At 39.6% G+C, this 17,302-nt stretch overlaps 1 protein-coding gene across 1 annotated transcript; it reads right to left on the bottom strand.

Moving 5' to 3' along the window:
• Positions 1–457: 457 nt before the first annotated feature.
• Positions 458–3,607, bottom strand: LOC122786541 (exosome complex component RRP42-like). The gene is made up of 8 exons (XM_044052912.1): positions 3,505–3,607; positions 3,240–3,341; positions 2,984–3,078; positions 2,014–2,179; positions 1,789–1,859; positions 1,217–1,340; positions 965–1,120; positions 458–619 (listed from the first exon to the last, which is right to left on the bottom strand). Exons 1-8 carry the CDS (start codon positions 3,559–3,561, stop codon positions 515–517), a joined length of 876 nt encoding a protein of 291 aa, XP_043908847.1. The 5' UTR covers positions 3,562–3,607; the 3' UTR covers positions 458–514.
• Positions 3,608–17,302: the final 13,695 nt, after the last annotated feature.

Below are 17,302 nucleotides of genomic sequence, written 5' to 3'. Positions count from 1 at the left end.
ATTGATGCCTAGTGTTTGCTCATTGTGTGAATTGTTGCGTTACATATTATTGTAATATGTACAGTGAGATATGTATGTTGTGATTTGGCGCTATACAAATTAAATTGAACTGAACTGAATTTAAAATACTAATGAAAAAATAACATATTAGTTACTATCTTTGTCTAAAGTGGTTAATCATCCATTTACTGCAGTAAATACCTTAAGTACCTTATAATGTCACTCTACGATGGCCCCTTGTATTTAAAGTACAAAAGACTAGTTCATATTGTGTATTACAAAATAGTAAAATAAAGTCTTGCCCTGAGGTCTAGCGCTGAAATGTTGCAAATCAATGCTAGTATTTTTCATGAGCCAAATCTCTGATAAAGACAAATAAAGTGATCATAGGAGTTGTTTCTTTTAACTCCATACAACACTATGCAAGTTGTTGCCATACAAAGACAAAATGTCTGTATATATATAAAAGGTTTTATTAGAAAACGATGTTTACATCTACATACACACGGTGCTTTTAACCCAAAAAGCCAACTTTCTGTCTCTTCTTTCCCAAACTCTCCTCCTGTTGCAGCAGTGCCATGAGTGGAGCATGAAGAGCTTTTCCAACCCGTTTACCTGCCTGGAAACAGAAAAACATACCGTTTTATTCATTTAAATCAACACCGTAACATATTTTTACATAATGTGGGTTGATTTTCTAACACAACAGTACAGTGGCTACCCATCACATTTAACACTATAATAAGAGAGAAAACAAAGACTTAATTCAAGACAAACGTTTGATTTTCTTCATTATTTTACCACCTACCGATTAATTTAGCCAATTATAAGCTCAAGGTCAACTCTCATAATGTAAACGTGACAATGACTGTGAGATAAAAAAAATAAATTAAACCACCTTATGCTAATGTACCAGCTGTGATGAGAGGAGGCCAGATGGTTAAAGAGAAGGCACCGGACTCACCTCTGTCATTTCAAAGATGCTCTCTGGGTCCAGGCTGCCTCCGCCCACCTTCCTCGTGCAGGTGATGGTGCCCTTGTGCGTGACAGAGATGATGAGGCTCGCCACAGAGCACGCCTTCTCCTGCAGAGTCACGTCCACCACGTGTCTGTGGCCCACCTGTGGATACAGACAGCGTTTATGTATTCACTGCACGCGTGTGACGACGGACCTTTAGAATCTATTCACCTCCCGAGTGTAACAAAGTGAGCTCACCTTGCACAAGGTCACGATGCAGGGGACATTTTCTACATCGAGTCTCATGCAGTCGTACGGGTCGTCCGACAACTCAATTTCCTTTCCTCCTTCCTCGTCTGCCGATATGTGCACTCTGGGAATTCTGTTGGTCATGACGTCAGAGGAATGTTGAGAAGCGCATTCATCACAGGTTTCCATGATCAAATTCAAGCACTTTCAACGTCCATTTTCATGTTTTCCAGCACCTCACAGCTGGGATTAAATTTATATCAACACATTCAAACTAAAAAGTATTATTTTACTGTTTTATTGCAATAAATGAGGTGGTAGTGTGCTACAAACAAACAAAAATGTGTTTTACAAAAAGGCAAGGTCACACGAAAGCGTTTTATTCCTCGGGCTAATAAACATAGTATTGAGTCAATTAGCTATTCGTTTCAAGCATTTCCAAGGATTACGAGCCCTGATTCATATTTCAGGTCGGGTTTTGCAGTGATAAAATAGAACAAAGCATCAGGATTAACAAAATAAATGATCATTAAAGAATTTACAGGACTATTAATAATAAAATAAAATGACACATAACTCACTTTGTATTGAAGAGCGCGGCCTTGATAGCTATAGAAATGGCATCATACAAGTTTCCATCACACTGCAGCAGCTGTGGAAACATAAAAGGTGTGATATGTTACTTTCCTCAACTCAAATAATCTGCTTGGATTTATTTCTCAAATAAAACATAAAGATGAGCCACATTATATCATACGAGTAGGAATAAACCGTGTCTTGTGACGTGGACGTATGATTGCACCCACCAGCACGTCCACGTAGAGCACCCAGCAGTGTTCTCCTGCACTGATGCACAGGCTCTTCAGGTCCACGCTGTGTTTGTTGTTGAAGACTTTGTAGAGAGTGTTACTCAGCTCCGTCCCCAGCTCCTCACCTCCTCTGCCTTCAAATTCAGGGGTTGCATTGGCTGAACTGGAGAGGACGGAAGAAGGACAATAAGATAATAAACATTAGCGGGAACAGAACACTGAGGTGGTGGGAAAAAAGTAAATAAGACAGAGAGTTGTCTCCACTCCAGACATGTGTGGTGCATATTTAATGTAACACATTATGACACTGTCTGACTTGGAAGGTTTGCACATCACTGTGAAACACGGGAAACAGACAACACAACTCTACCTCCTAGTGGTTGAAATGACTGAAACACTTACCAGCATTATTATAACACATATTAACACAAATTGTGATAAAAAAAAGCATCTTTTAAAGAGTTCATTTTTATCACATATTTTTTGTCAACAGACCTTATAATCCAGTCAATTTGATACAGTATTTCTTACAATCAATTTGGACTGTGTTATTAAACAAAAGTCAGGATTTACTTGTTGCTTTCATGCTCTTTTAGCAAACAGTGTGGGTTCTAGTTTCCTCCCACAGTCCAAAAACATGCAATATGGGGATTAGGTAAATTGGACACTCTAAATTGACCATATGGGTGAGAGTGAATGGTTGTTTGTCTCTATATGTGGCCCTGTGATGGACCTGCCTTTTGCCCTATGCCAGCTGAGATCGGCACAGTGCCCCCCACGACCGTCATGTGGAGGATAAAGTGGTAGAATATGGATGGATGTTTCACCTCAGGTTAATACAGTCATGAAAACATAAGGAAAGTATTGACAAAATGACTTTACAAGCGCAAAATGTAAGGGGAATGCTCACATGACTAAACAGAAAAAAGTTTGCTCTTATTTTTCTCATGGTTCACATCATACTCACCAGTCAACAAAAAACTCCAGATATCCTTCATTTGGCACCATGGGTTTTGGTTTTCCAATGTCAGCCTTAATCCCAACTAGAACTGCTGTGTAACCCTGACAGAGATTACATGAAACAAAATTAACGAGTCAGTAAAAAGGCACAGAGCATAACTTTAACATTCTCGCACTGTTTTTATTTGTATTAATCCAGACTATGAGGCAAAATGTTGGACTTTAGCTGCAACACCATGCGATGTTGTGTGTTTATGGTTTACCAGTGTGACTTTGGCAGATCCGTCCGTGTTGGACACCACATCAGTCTCTATCTCCACGTGTCTGTAGTCCTCGCAGCCTCTTCCGTCCACCCGCAAATCATCCTGAAGACAACAATCAACATGTCAACAACAACAACACAGGCTGCTAGAGAACAAGTGCTAACACAGCGAGCCCGTGTGGAGCACAAACCACTCACTGCCGTGTCATTTATCCAAATGATATACAGTTAGAACAGTGCGAGGACGATTAGAGGTGCAAACTTACCCGAATACCGTGTAAAATGTAGACTTTTTCAGCCTCGCTGACTTTTACTGTTGCCATACTGATGTGACAGAAACACTACAGGCATGTGTGAGCGTCGCTCTACTTCTACGTAATCAAAGAACGACAGAGGGAAAAATGAAAAGAAAAACACCACATCCGGTTTTCAAAGTAAAAGCTGCGGGTTTTTAAAACAATGAAAAGGTGAAAATGTAGTATTAATTAATAAATGAATGAATGAATGAATGAATGCCAGAGCAGATGCACTGTGCAAAATAAATAAACATTTGGGTGCAAGCATAGAAGTCAAGGAAGCAGCAGCCTACTCCTGTGTTTCAGTCATTAATCATATTGGCAGATCTTGGTATGTTTGCTGATATGCAAATATTTGTCTCAAACATTTAAAAATGTTAATATGAAAAAGTAGAATTGGGGGACTTTACTGAGTAGTTCACGACATAATTCAGTGAAACAACTTTTTTTTTAGTAATCAGAGTTGGTTGGAATTCAAAATCTTTCTTGTCTATAGGTTATGGGTAATGTGTTTTACCTCAAGCATCAGGCATACAAGTCATTTTAAGGGACAAAGGTCAACCAATATCATACATAATTTTGCCATCTTTTACAATCAGCATAAGTTAATTATTAATTATTCATGCAAATGTACACATGTTTGTTCTCAGGATGTAATGTAATATTTTTAATCACCCTGGTGTTACCCATACCATTTGCGGTATGTTTTATATTTTTTGTTTGCTATTATTTCTGTTGTAGTTTTTTCATGGTCACACATTGTGTATTACGACATGAAAATTGATTTAAAACATGTTTTATTGTAGAAATCGTGACGGCTCAGCCTGAGAGAAAGTGCTGCCTGGCAGACTCAGCGCAGGGCAGCTATGTTTCTGAGGAGCCAGTAGGGAGACTTCCTGGTTGGCTCTGCGGGGTTCTGTTGTCCCACCGCCCGCAGACCTTTCTGAACCTGAGGCCTTCACCAAGGCTCAGTCCGCGGCTGTAGTCGAAGACGAACAAAACGTCAACGACCCTCTCGTCCAAACCAAGGCGTTGGGGAGAGAGCGGGAGCCAAGCCGCGGAGAGCAGCAGCTGCGCGGCCGGGGAGCAGTGAGGCTAGCTGGTGCTGAGCTATCAGGCGGAGCCGCGGTGGAGACTCCCACTCTCAGTTTGCTCTGCTTTAACCGCACAAAGCCTCCAAACTACGCCAAGAGTTCAGGAAACTTTTGTAGACAAACCTGGAGACTGTGAGGTAGGTTTTTATTTTTTATACAAAATGAACTGTAGAGCTCCAACTCTTTATTTATGACACTGTTGAGTTTAGTGCTGTGAGGTAACAACTGGAAATCCAGATATCCTAGTGTAGCTGCCACAGTCACTTCCTGCACAGTTATATTGCTTCAGTACTTTCTGGAAGTCAGTCTGATATCGATCACTATTTAAAAGGCTTTGAATAATGACACAAATTCGTCCTTATTCTGGTAGCAGTTGAAGCTTTTCCCAAAAGGTGTATAAACACTTACATTTGACTGTTCCTGTTAAATCCGTTAATTTGTGAGTCCACAAAATGAAGTGTAAACAGTTTCCAATGATGTCCCTGTCTGAGTAAATCATATACAATGCTAGTCATTTCCATTGTCAATGAATCTATAGGTTACAGTCATTTGCACAATGAAATGTCCTAAAAGAAGCATGGAGTTAAATGTGTATTTTTACACCATTCACATTTTGATAATACAATACTTTTACTGAATATTGATTTCCACTCTGCTAGTGGGCATAGATGTCCTGAGCACAACTGTATCAGTATTTACCAGAGCTTATGTTTTTATTACATGTCAAAATTGAGAGCTTTTTGATTTAAAAAGTTTAAATGTGGGACATTTAACTTGAAACTGTACAGTAAAAGTGTCTGCTGCCCAGTATGTCATAGATGTCACACCTAGTCAGTCTATGTGTGACCTCACTGTACATGCACAATAATGACTTAAAATTAGGGAGGGGACGATACTACTTTTTTGTGTGCAACGCAACCCTGTTTCGTCGCAGTCTGTTTTCTAATGTTTCTAAGAATTGATTCATATTATGTGGACCTTTATTTACGTTAACTCTGTCAACAGCACCTTAATGCTGAGTCAGTTCAAACACGTAAATCTCTGACTGTGTACCAAATATTGCTGTAATAAACAGCCCAATCATGACTCAGCTAAACTGCTTTGCTGATTTTTATTTACATTTTTCAGTCTACAATCTCATATCTGTCTGATATCTGATCCAGTGATTTTGACCAGTATCAGACTGATAATGACCAATACACATTCAATTTAGTTTTTCAAAGTTTTCAATACTTCTATCTCACATTCACTTATATTTGTATTTGGGATCATCACAGAAACACAGAGCTCACACTGTACTGCAGGTACATACATTCTCTGTATGCTCACATGATGACTTAAAACCATTAGGACCCAGTCACACCGGATGACACTGCTAATTTTGAACACCCGTCGGTAATGATATAAACGTTCCTTTGTTCGTTGGCGTCCTGCTCTTCTTCTCGCCATTACCCTGCAATAAAGTGAAAACATCAACATTCTCCTAACCAACCAAAGGCAGATTGAAGCCGCCGGCTGCCTCGGCTGTAATAAATGGGGCAAATCATTGTCACAACCCATGTTTCTTTCGCTTTTAACGTGGTTACACGACTGTGCCGGGACGTTTATGGACTGCCTGATCCAGTGCTGGCAGATTAAAACAAAATCAAGCCAAACCAGTTTAAACCTCTTCTGTGACGAGTGTGCCAGCGCCGTCGCCGAAAAACACAAACATTTTATTAACAATAAAACATTGTTTTATTTCATTTTCGTGCACTGATCTGATCCGTTTTCTTCGGCGTGCTTTTTTCCTGAGTACCTTCTTCCTGCTTGTGAAAATGGGGTTTGTATTGATGAGCTGGGCCCCAGTATTGATTTCCCATCATTCCTGGTGTGGACATTTTCTGGTCTATTATACTACAGTCGCAGCATATTCCCCCAGCAGCCGTAAAGTGGATATATGGACAACCTGACCTTGGCAATATGGAGATAATGAAATATCCTTAATGACCCTTCCTGAAAGATTTTACAGGCTGGACTATAGACTGCCAACCCATGTACAATAATAGTTAGCGGAGGAGGATTTTAGAGGTCCGACTAAATCTAGAGCTCACTGCACACACTGGGAGGACTGTTAACTTGTCTGTTTTACCAGGTTAATGTAACCATTAAGGACACACAGTTATATGATAGCGGCTAATATGGGAGACGCGAAGAAGAAGAAGAAAACGCGCTATTTCCTGCAGCGAGTGCTAAATGTGCACGTGACGCGATAGTTGATACCGATCATGCATAATGGATCTTTCTGAATAATAATAATGGCTCGGATAAAGCTGTGTTTAAAATATTTATACGCACGTGGTGAACGGTTTACAATTCACTCTTGTATGCAGGTATGGAGTGGTAATAAACACCTGAGGAAGTATATCTGTAGTAATGCGGCATTTACAGGTGTATTATCATCTTTGTTAATGATGAGGACAATATCCCATACCATAGCTGTTTAATTTAATTTAATTTAATTTAATTTTATTTTATTTTATTTTATTTTATTTTATTTTATTTTATTTTATTTTATTTTATTTTATTTTATGTACAGAACAAAAACGACAGATTCCATTGCAGCTTTTTCTTGATTTGGTTAAGATTTGGTAAAGTAGTATATAGTGTGTGTTTTTATTTGCATTTTCTGTGTTAATAAGGCACTCGTTCCCACTCGTATTCTAATGTTATTAGCGCTGTCACTGAGCGTTCCTGCAGCAGGCTCATTATATAGTATTATTACAGCCATGTTCTACTCTTATCAAGTCTCACTTGTTAATGCGCTAATAAACACACATTTGCATCACGCCACGTTAAAAACCACTCCTTTGCCGCTTTTATCGTCCTTGTAAGTGATAAATACGGCGGTTGGTTAAAATAAAGTTTTGCCATTATCTTGGAAAGAATTTTCCGTGAAGTTGCAGCAAAAAGAAATGGAGAAGGAATGAAAGTGTGAACTTGAGTAGCACTGTCGGTATTTAGGTGTCAGAGCTGGTTAGGTGTCAGCAGGTGAAAAAGGGAGATCATTATTCACATGTCATGCTGACAGTTGTTTCAGAGATGCGCACCGATAGCAGCTGATAATCATCCCCAGAGCGAAGCAACAATGAACTCGCCCTACCACTCCACTGTCTTCAGAACACTTCAAACATGCTGCACTTCAAACACAAAAGAAGCCATCTCCTTTGATGTCATTGTCAAAAGATGAGTTTTGTTCCATCACATTTAAACTCCACCCCCCCCTTCCCGAAACCTAGACTGAGACGTGCAAGAAACAGATTTTTGAACATGAAAAGAGCAGCTGTGTTAGCTGATACAGCCCTCTATCCCCGGGCTGCCACCTCTCCCCTTTACCTCAGCAGCACAGCACAGTCAGAGATGTGTATTCCTGCAGCAAACAATGCATACATGCATATGTGGCGGTGCAGATACAAACAAATGTCCGCGTCAAACGAGTTCACACAATGCTGATTAAGCCTATCAGCGCCACACGACTCTCAGTACAGTGTTTCTCAGTACTAGAGCTGCAAAGGGCGATTATTCTCATGATCGACTATCAATTAGAAGTGATCGCTCGGTTGATCGGTGTTCGTCGAAACCTGGAAATGTTGTTGGTGATGTTCTCAAATGGTCTTGTTTTGTCCCACAAACCGAAAATGATTTCTTTATTCGATTTAAGAAGCTTAAACGATCGGAAAATCTGGTTCATTCAATCATGAAAAAAAGCTTCAAACCGATTTGCCGATTGTCAAAGCAGTCGTTGATTCATTTAGTCATTGATTAATAATCGATGAATTGCTCTGATCAGTGTAGCAATCTTGAGATCGTGTCGCCTGCACAAAGCAAAGAAATGAAGAAAATATTCACATTTAAGCTTAAACAATCGGAAATCTTGTTTTAATCATGTAAAAAGCTTCAAACCGATCGATTATCAGAACAGATCTTGTGTTGCCTGCAAAAAGCATTTATATATGTATATATATGTATATATATAATCATATATTTAAACAATATATGACTAACCCTGAATCTGCAGTAATTCATGCAACAGCCAGCATAACATCTCCAGCTCTTTGTATTCAGGTCTCTTACTAAACGGACCTCGTTGCAGAGGCAGCTGGCTGAGCGCGTCTGCTCCTGCCCGAAAATCTCACTGCCGCCGCGGCTGCCTCATAATGACTATAATCACGGCAGATAAGCAACTAGTGCATGAGAAGGAGGGTGGAGATCAGAGGGTGAAAGAAATAGAAGGAGAGGGAAAGTAATTGAATCTTTCGGAGGCACATTCAGATGAAAGCCATGGGCCGCGTGGGAGATGCTTTTCACTGAATGACATTTAGATTACAGAGGTGCCCCGTGTTCACCATCACGGTCAATACCACCCTCTTCTACAATAGCACTCCTAAGTCTCTGGAACGCCGCGTTCAGAACAAAGACACGGTTTTTCGGCAGACGGGGGGGATTTTTTTAGGGGTGGATGTGGCGTTTTTTTCTCTGCGGATATTCCGCATTAAAACACATCATCATCATCATCTCTGCCGTGTGTTGGTCCTCGTCAATATCACCGTGATTAAGATGCACCGGCTGTACAGTGTACAATGTACCAGTTTGTGCTGCGTCGGGTCGTTTGAAATATTCATTCGACTGCCTTATCAAAATGTAACTCACGGGCAACTTCCCCCCCTCCCCCGGCACCCCCACCTTGTTTTTATCCCTTTTAGCTCCCCGTATTGACACAGACCAGCGAATTCCTAATGTTAGAAGGATCACATATTGCCCCGGTGACACACTTCAAATGTATCTCAGATTAATGATATATCACGGTAAGGGATCTACAAAAACCATTAGTAAGGCTGACACTTTGGCGTCGGATTTTAAAAAATTTCCAAGTAATCTTTTTGATTTATGAAAGTGTGTCCAGGTTCATCGGGAGTGATTCCAGATTTATCACATCCTGGTTAGAATTATTAATGATTTTCAATTTGTAAATCTGATGCTGCCATGTTGGGAGCAGCGTCGCAGAATCACCAAAGGCTCATTTCAGAGTCCTGGGTTTGCTCCTGAAGCATGATTACTTTATCAAAATATTGCTACCTATGACTTACATTTCACTTATTTTCCACTCTTGCAGAGCTTTTCCCCGTCACCTCCATTTCTCTCTCCTCACGTACGAACGCCGCACACATATTTCAAAACCGGCCTCTAAACACCGGCGCTCGTGTCATCGCTTTGGCTAATCTACCGAAGTTCGACGTCGCAACTATTTGTTCCAAGTTTTTTGACACGTGTACTTTTAAGGAGCCGCTGTGTCAACATGTCAAACGGTATGCGGCGCACGCACGCACGCGCGCGCGGCTGTACGTCGCAATCTCCGTCAGCGCTGACGACAAGCACGGCAGAGATCATCATCACTTTCCAAAGATAGCCGGCTCTGTGTTGACGCCGAGGTTTTTGCTTTCATGTCATCAGCACAACTACTTTGCTTCGACTTGGCGCGACGCGTCCATCCCTCGCCGTGAAGCCAGCCGTCCTTCGCGTGGCATATGTCCGTTCAGACATGAGCAGGGATGACACTTTGTGCAAGTAAGCACTATGTAGACATAGCGAGATGTATGGTGTGACACCTTTTGCTGAAATGTGCTTTTCCACTGACATGGACAATAAACACATAAAGACCTCACAGTGGGACTTGTTTTATAGGCACACCTCATAATTACTTTAAAGGCTCTACTCCATAAATTACTGCAGGATGTGACTTTGTTAGTATTACTCGCTGGATCTTGTTCCTGTTACGTCTCGGTGGCGGGTTCCACTTCCATCAAATCAGTGTTGATAAAACCCTCTTAAATCGCTGATTAGGGACGTCCCAGCTTTTTCACTTCCGATACGATACCGATATTGCAGCCTTGAGTATTGGCCGATATCGATACGATACAATATCAGCACGAATCATACATACGTTAACTACTTATTTTGTGGAATAGGCTTAATCAAGTGATATTACTTAAACAAAGAACAATAGTCGGCAACAGTAGGTATGAGAAAAACTGACCCATTTAATTTTAATCTTCAACATAAGAATATTGGATTTTTTGCCATGTTAATTTCATGCAGTCTATGGTTAATTTCACCATGAGGAAAGTACCAAGTGCTAATGGGGGTGTCTTCAGAGAACACCCCCCTTGTTTTCGCTATTTTGGATTAGCCAAACCCACACAGGGTGAGTGACTCGTCCCGCAGGTAAAGCCGGAGCCCTGGGACCGGCCCCGTAGACGTACTGAGCTCCGTGTGCGGAGCTTCAGGACACATTTAAAACAAAGAAAGCTCTTGGCATGGCTGGTTTTTGGGGTATAATTAACAAACGGAGGCTGTTGAAAGTCGACAGGTGGCGCTGGTTTATGAAATAATGTTTTAGCAGCTCGCCTCAGGATGAGCGTGGTGCTAACGGCTATCTCGCGCTTGCTGTGCAGTTTCGTAGCCTCTGATTTCAGAGCCGCTGGACGTCCTCTGGTGTGTTGTTGTTGTTGTCTGTTGTGTTGCGTTCAACGTCGTTGTCGGCACGCCCGTACAACGTCATGCTATACGTAACTCGCTGACAAGTAAAGGCACTGTTTTCAGTCCAAACTCAAGAAGAAACAGAAACAGAAAAAAGCCTGCAGTTTGGAAATAAACTGGCCTATAGAACGTAAGGAATACTTCACCGATTAGCATTTAGCTTTGTATTACTAGAATAGGGCTAGTATTTTTGAAAAAATGTGCTTCCCACCCTCAGTTTCCCCTGAGTCGATTAATATCTTCATTCTTTTCTTTGTTACTTGCCCACCAGTGATACTTGGTCCTGTTAGCGTAACTGTTAGCAAAGATGGCGTACGCTGTTTACATTCTGCGAGTGGCTCTAAAAAGTGCGGAATTAGCCTTGCAGTTTCACTGGTAGCTGAAAACCTCTTAACTAACTAAACTAAGAAGTGGCCTTGCCGCTTTTATCTCATCTAAATTTTACTAAAGGGAAGAATATTTCAAACAATCATAAATTAGACCGATCGCTACGGCTGTCGTGAAACCACGACAGTCGTTCTTCGCAACCCACTCACGCTCACCATGTTTTCCCAGTGATTAAACTGGAATAACTGCAAATGTGAAGAACACCAGAGTGCTAACTAGTAAACTTGGCATTACATTCCCTGTTAAAAAAAAAGAAATCCAAGCCAGCAAATACCCTTAAAAAACACACACAATATCCCGTGTATTAGCAGCAACACTGCCTGCTGTGATGCTAATTCAATTGAAAAACACAGCTAAAAGAATACCTGCCACTGCCTTGCTGCCTTTGTTTCCTTTGGCTTTATTTCTTACTTGATCTATGAGGTAAAATAGAGTTTGCACAAAGATGAACTTGCTGTAGAAATTAGGGGATGAAGAAATATCTTTAAATATGGTAAAACATTATTTCAGCTGACGGCAAATATATATATATATACACAACGCGCAGCAAGCACCAAATTTGTTTTATTGCTCCAGAAACTATTTTCCCTAATGTAATAAATGATTTGTGAGATTGTTGCTCTCATGTACAAGTGCTGGATTATGTGGTGCTCTGTGAAAAATGAATCTCCTGTTTCACTGTCGCTTTTTTGTAAAAAACACAAAAATCTCAGACATGTAAAACTAGACGATCGTTGTCACTTACAGAATTTAAATTTGCTTACGCGCCTGCCTGATACGTCCTGTAACAGATCAGTCATGCACACACTTAATATAGTACTATATTATTGTTTTAGTACATTATTATACAATAGCTTAGCATAAAAACTGCCTGGCTGCTTGAACATGATGCATAAAATGTGTACTGTAATAATAATACTAATAATAACAATGTTTAAACATTTGGGTAACACTTTAGGTTAGAGAACATATTCACTCTTAATTAGTTGCTTATTAGCATGCAAATTAGTAGCATATTGGCTCTTAATTAGTCATTATTAAGTACTTACTATTGCCTTATTACCTTATGGGGAACATGTTCTAAGACTTCATTTAGAGTTATTTGGACACTATTAACACTTGTAGTTGTTGTTGTAAGAACAGACCAATATTCATGAGGTGTTATTAAGGGAGAATAACTATTCTTGTGATACTAGCACCTTATAAAGTCCATACTAACAACTCCCTTACTTATTACTAATAAGCAATAGTTCTGAGGTTATTGAGAGAAAACTCTTAGTTAATGGCTTATTGACTAATTAAGAGGCAATATGCTACTTATTTGCATGCTAATAAGCAAGTAATTAATGGTGAATATGTGTTACCAACAGAATATTCTTACGAGGTGTTTGTACACACACCGATCAGACTCCACTGTTTTTGCAATAAATCTAAATTCACAAAAGTTTAAGTGTTACCAATCAAGCCAAATTGGTTTTCTGGTAAATTGGTTACTTTTTCATTCTTTTCTTTTTTCTTTTTTTTTTACAGTTGTTTTGTCAGTGTGGTATAGTCTTTATTGCTTTTTTGGTAGAAAGCCCAGGGGAATCTGTGTGTTGCTGCGGAATAATTAACAGCGATGGAGGGATGGCAGCAGAAGAATCTCAAATGAAATGATGGCTGTCGCCACACGATCAGACTTTTTTAATTTGTCTGACGTTTGTCTTTCCTCTTAATGTTTTCCTGGAGCGCACAATATTCTTTATTTAACATTACTCTTCCCAAACCATTATTTTGTCCCATTTCCATTACATCTGCTTATAGGGGCATGTCGCTGTTAACCCTCACACGCTGCCCACAACAAGACCATAATATGTTTGAAGTACTGAGTTATTTTACACAAATGGTACAAAAATAGACACAACATAATACAAAACAGCAATGTTCAAATTAATAATAGTACTTTAAAGAAATAATGAATACAGTCTTTATAATAAAATAAATAACCCTTGAACTAAAACAATAATACGTTAATTCTTTGGGAAATTAAATACATCACCCTTTAAATAAAAGTACAATAAATTAGGATTATCCAATTCAGATGCATCGGCACGGTAAAAGTATTGGTTGAGACAGAGACCAGAAACTCGGAGTGCCGCATCACAGAGTCACATGACAACATTTGTCATGTGACTCAACTGGCTGCCTTTGATTGGCAGCCGACAGGCAGAGAAATAGACCGTGCATGTAATTCTAATAAAAAAAAGGTAGATGCAAAATGTTGGTGCATTACGTAATAACCAACCGACTTGTACATTTTCATTGATAAAAACAGCATAATAATGTGTATTTTACTCAAAATGAATACGTAAGTATGTCAAACTATGATGACTTATGATGAGGTATTGTGGTCATGAGAGGCAAGACAGGAAGTAACCAGGACTTCATTTTGTGTCAGACGAATAATGAATTCCTGTGGTTCGGGGTGGACTCGGTGCCAAGGTCTTCAATCCATGCGAGTGAAGATTCTGCATGTCGATTGTTTGACTCTTCCTTTATTTTTTTATTTGAAACCCCTCACATTTTTTTGCCCCGACCTCACTGTCCACGTTCATTTAAACCGAGAAGGTTCTCCGGCTCTGGAGGTTGATCATTTTATCCATACACTAAATGACCTTTTATTGAGAATGTCAATAGGAGGATCTGGTTACCTATGTTGAGGGAGAGGGAGGAACTTAATTGCTCCCCGTGAGTGCAGTCTGAGGACTTGATTAGACCTTGAACCACTTCTCATGTTTTTCATTTGTGCGGTGACGACCTTCCTCCTGACTGAAATCAGCCCGGGCTCATTTCATGTCCACTGCTCTCTGGAGATTCACGCCCCAGCGGCTTCAACCGAGTGCTGACTTCATTCTGGGCAACTCTGAAATGAATCTGTTAACTCTTTAAAAAGCACAGAGTTCATTATGTACATTCAGGAAAAAAAGCCTTTTCTCATTTTAGTTCATGAGCAGTTCTATATAATATATATATAATCTGAGTGGCACTTAAGGTCTTCAATTACCCAAAAACCATAACTCTATTTCGTACAAGTGTACATAAAATGAGTGCGTTTCAGTTTAGAATAAAAAAGCCATAATAGTTAATTAAACAACCAAATGTGGAAATTCTTTAGTTTGGACTGAAAATGCTGTTGGATTTTCTACTTAATGATATCATAAAACAAGACAGTAAACATAGAGGGTTGTCTTCTTTTAAGCCTCCTTCTGCTTCTTCTGCTTCTTCTTCTTCTTCTTTTTTTATTAGATCAAGGAATACAGCCACACACACAAAAAACGGAAATCGCAATTATAGTGCTCAACTGACCCACCTGCCATTAACAAGATGAATTAGCCGGGTTCACGCTAGTGACAACGACTACAGAGGGAAAATGATCCTGGTGCCTCGTAGACCTGGGCTCCCAGACACCACCAGGAAGCAGACAGGGGCCGCTCAGACCCCAGAGACCCAGGGAGAGAGCGGGAGGGGGGGGGAGAGAGAGAGAGAGAGAGAAAGAGAGAGCAATAAACAAGATAAACACATTTACTAAGGCTGCGATTGTGTGGAAGAGTGATAGGGGTTTACTTCTTGTGCAATAAAATAAATTATGCAGCACAGTGGTGCAGATTGTAGCACAGATCAACATAGTAGCCACACTGGTTCCTCAGCTTTCTGAGGATATACTGAAGCTTAATGCAGAGGAATGGGGAGAAGGCTCAGGGGCTATTTCCACACAATGTTGTTTTAGTGCCACTGCCTGGCTCGCCGCTAAGCCTGCACATATTATTCCCGTGTTTTTGGGTCAGATGTCAGATGACTTATAATACAGGCTGCGCACATACTATGACCTTTTTGGTCTCATTTTGGACGACATACTATACTATGACTTTTTTGACTGAATGATTTTGACGACATACTATAGTATGACTTTTTTGAATACTATACTATGACTTTTTTGACCGATTTTGGACGACATACTATACTGACTTTTTTGACCGATTTTGGACGACATACTATACTATGACTTTTTTGGTTGATTTTGGACAACATAATTAATTTGAACCATTGTGACATGACCTTCATTTTAAATGAGTGCCATTTCCCCCAATTTTTTCTTATTAATGAGAGGACATATTGTTTATTCGTCCCCTGCTCTTTCCTTTTCATGATAATAGATAGAAAGTAAATAGATTATTTAGTGGACCGTGCTGTCTGTTAATGAAATCCACATTGATCTGTCAATGGTTTAACATTTTTTCAAGTAGTTTGTCCAACCCTGCAAAAGTTAATAGATTTATTTAGTTAAAAAAGAGAAAAGCTAAATTCTTATACTCAAACATAAGAATGTTGGATGCATTACCCAAATAGTCAATCATTCTTTGTTTTTACTTTATTTGGATTTGTTTTATTGATCTTCAAACAATCTTAAGACGTTTAGGTTAACTTTGAGCCAACTAATTGCAGCTTGAGTTTCCTGGAGGTCTCGTGTCTGCCGAGTCTTCCCCTGTCCTGTGTCCCCTCCCCTCAGGTTGGACAACACTGCGCACCCTCTCTGGTAAAGACATGTCTGTGTGTGTCTATGAAAGAGCCATTGACCTGAGCTGTACTGTAATTATTACCTAAGCAGGGCTTCCTTGAGTAAATCCAGCGATGTCCCGGGAGACAGTTGTTTTCTGTCCACTAAGTTTTCCTCCTCCACTCTTGATTATGTTATGACTGCTGAGTGTGTGTCCACTGTCACCCGAAGGTCATAAGTGGTTGAATTGTAGATTGTTATAGTGAGAGGACGGTCCAAATGAGACACTCGTGGCCTCATGCTGTGTGCTCACTGTTTATTCACAAGTGTCTAAATTGAAAAATGAGCTCAAACTGAACATTGCTTTGACATTCCATCAATTTTACAAGAAGTGCTCATGAATATGATTCTGTATTGAAGTTTAAGAAACACTTTTTGTGTGTGTGTGTGCGTTACAATAAATGATGCTTTTATTTCGAAATACTGATAAAAGCTTCTTCACTTTCTTAGAGAATTTTCGTAGGTAAATACAAGCTACAAAGAGAAGATGGTTTGAAGTCTTATGAATGTATAAATAAACACAAACTATGACAGACCATCCGATTTATTTTACATACTGGCACCTGCAAAACTTAACCTGCTTATAGATATTTACTGTCTCACTAATGATTTGTTTTTATATAGCACTTTTCTAGTCTTGATGACCACTCACAGCAGCTTTACATTACAGTTTTGCCCATTCACTCACACTTTCATACAGTGCCATATGTGCAGCACATTTTTCTATCACTCATCTGGACTAACAGAGCTGGGAGTGGAACCCACAGCCTCCAAGAAGTAAAACGACTCACTCTACCACTGAGCTACCGTCACCCAATACAAATCTGAACTAAATGGGTTAAATGGGACTTCCCATGTTAAATTTACCACCACATTTCCTTCAAATCTGATGGGTTTTGACAGTGTTGCCCATTATAAGAGATTCCTTTAAAATGTTAAATTTTTTGTAACATATGCAAAAGGTACTTTACATAATTTAATATTTAAAAAGCCGAAAATATTATTAATAGTTTTTCTAATCTGCTGTTACAAAGAAATTACAGTAATGTTTATGTTGTTCCTCTGAAATCAGTGTAAAACATTTACAAATATTTTTACTGGTGGCAAAATATGTAAA

The sequence above is a fragment of the Solea senegalensis genome, linkage group LG20 (genome assembly GCF_019176455.1).
Source record: "Solea senegalensis isolate Sse05_10M linkage group LG20, IFAPA_SoseM_1, whole genome shotgun sequence".
NCBI lineage: Eukaryota > Metazoa > Chordata > Actinopteri > Pleuronectiformes > Soleidae > Solea > Solea senegalensis.
This window is presented reverse-complemented; position numbering and strand designations above follow the sequence as displayed.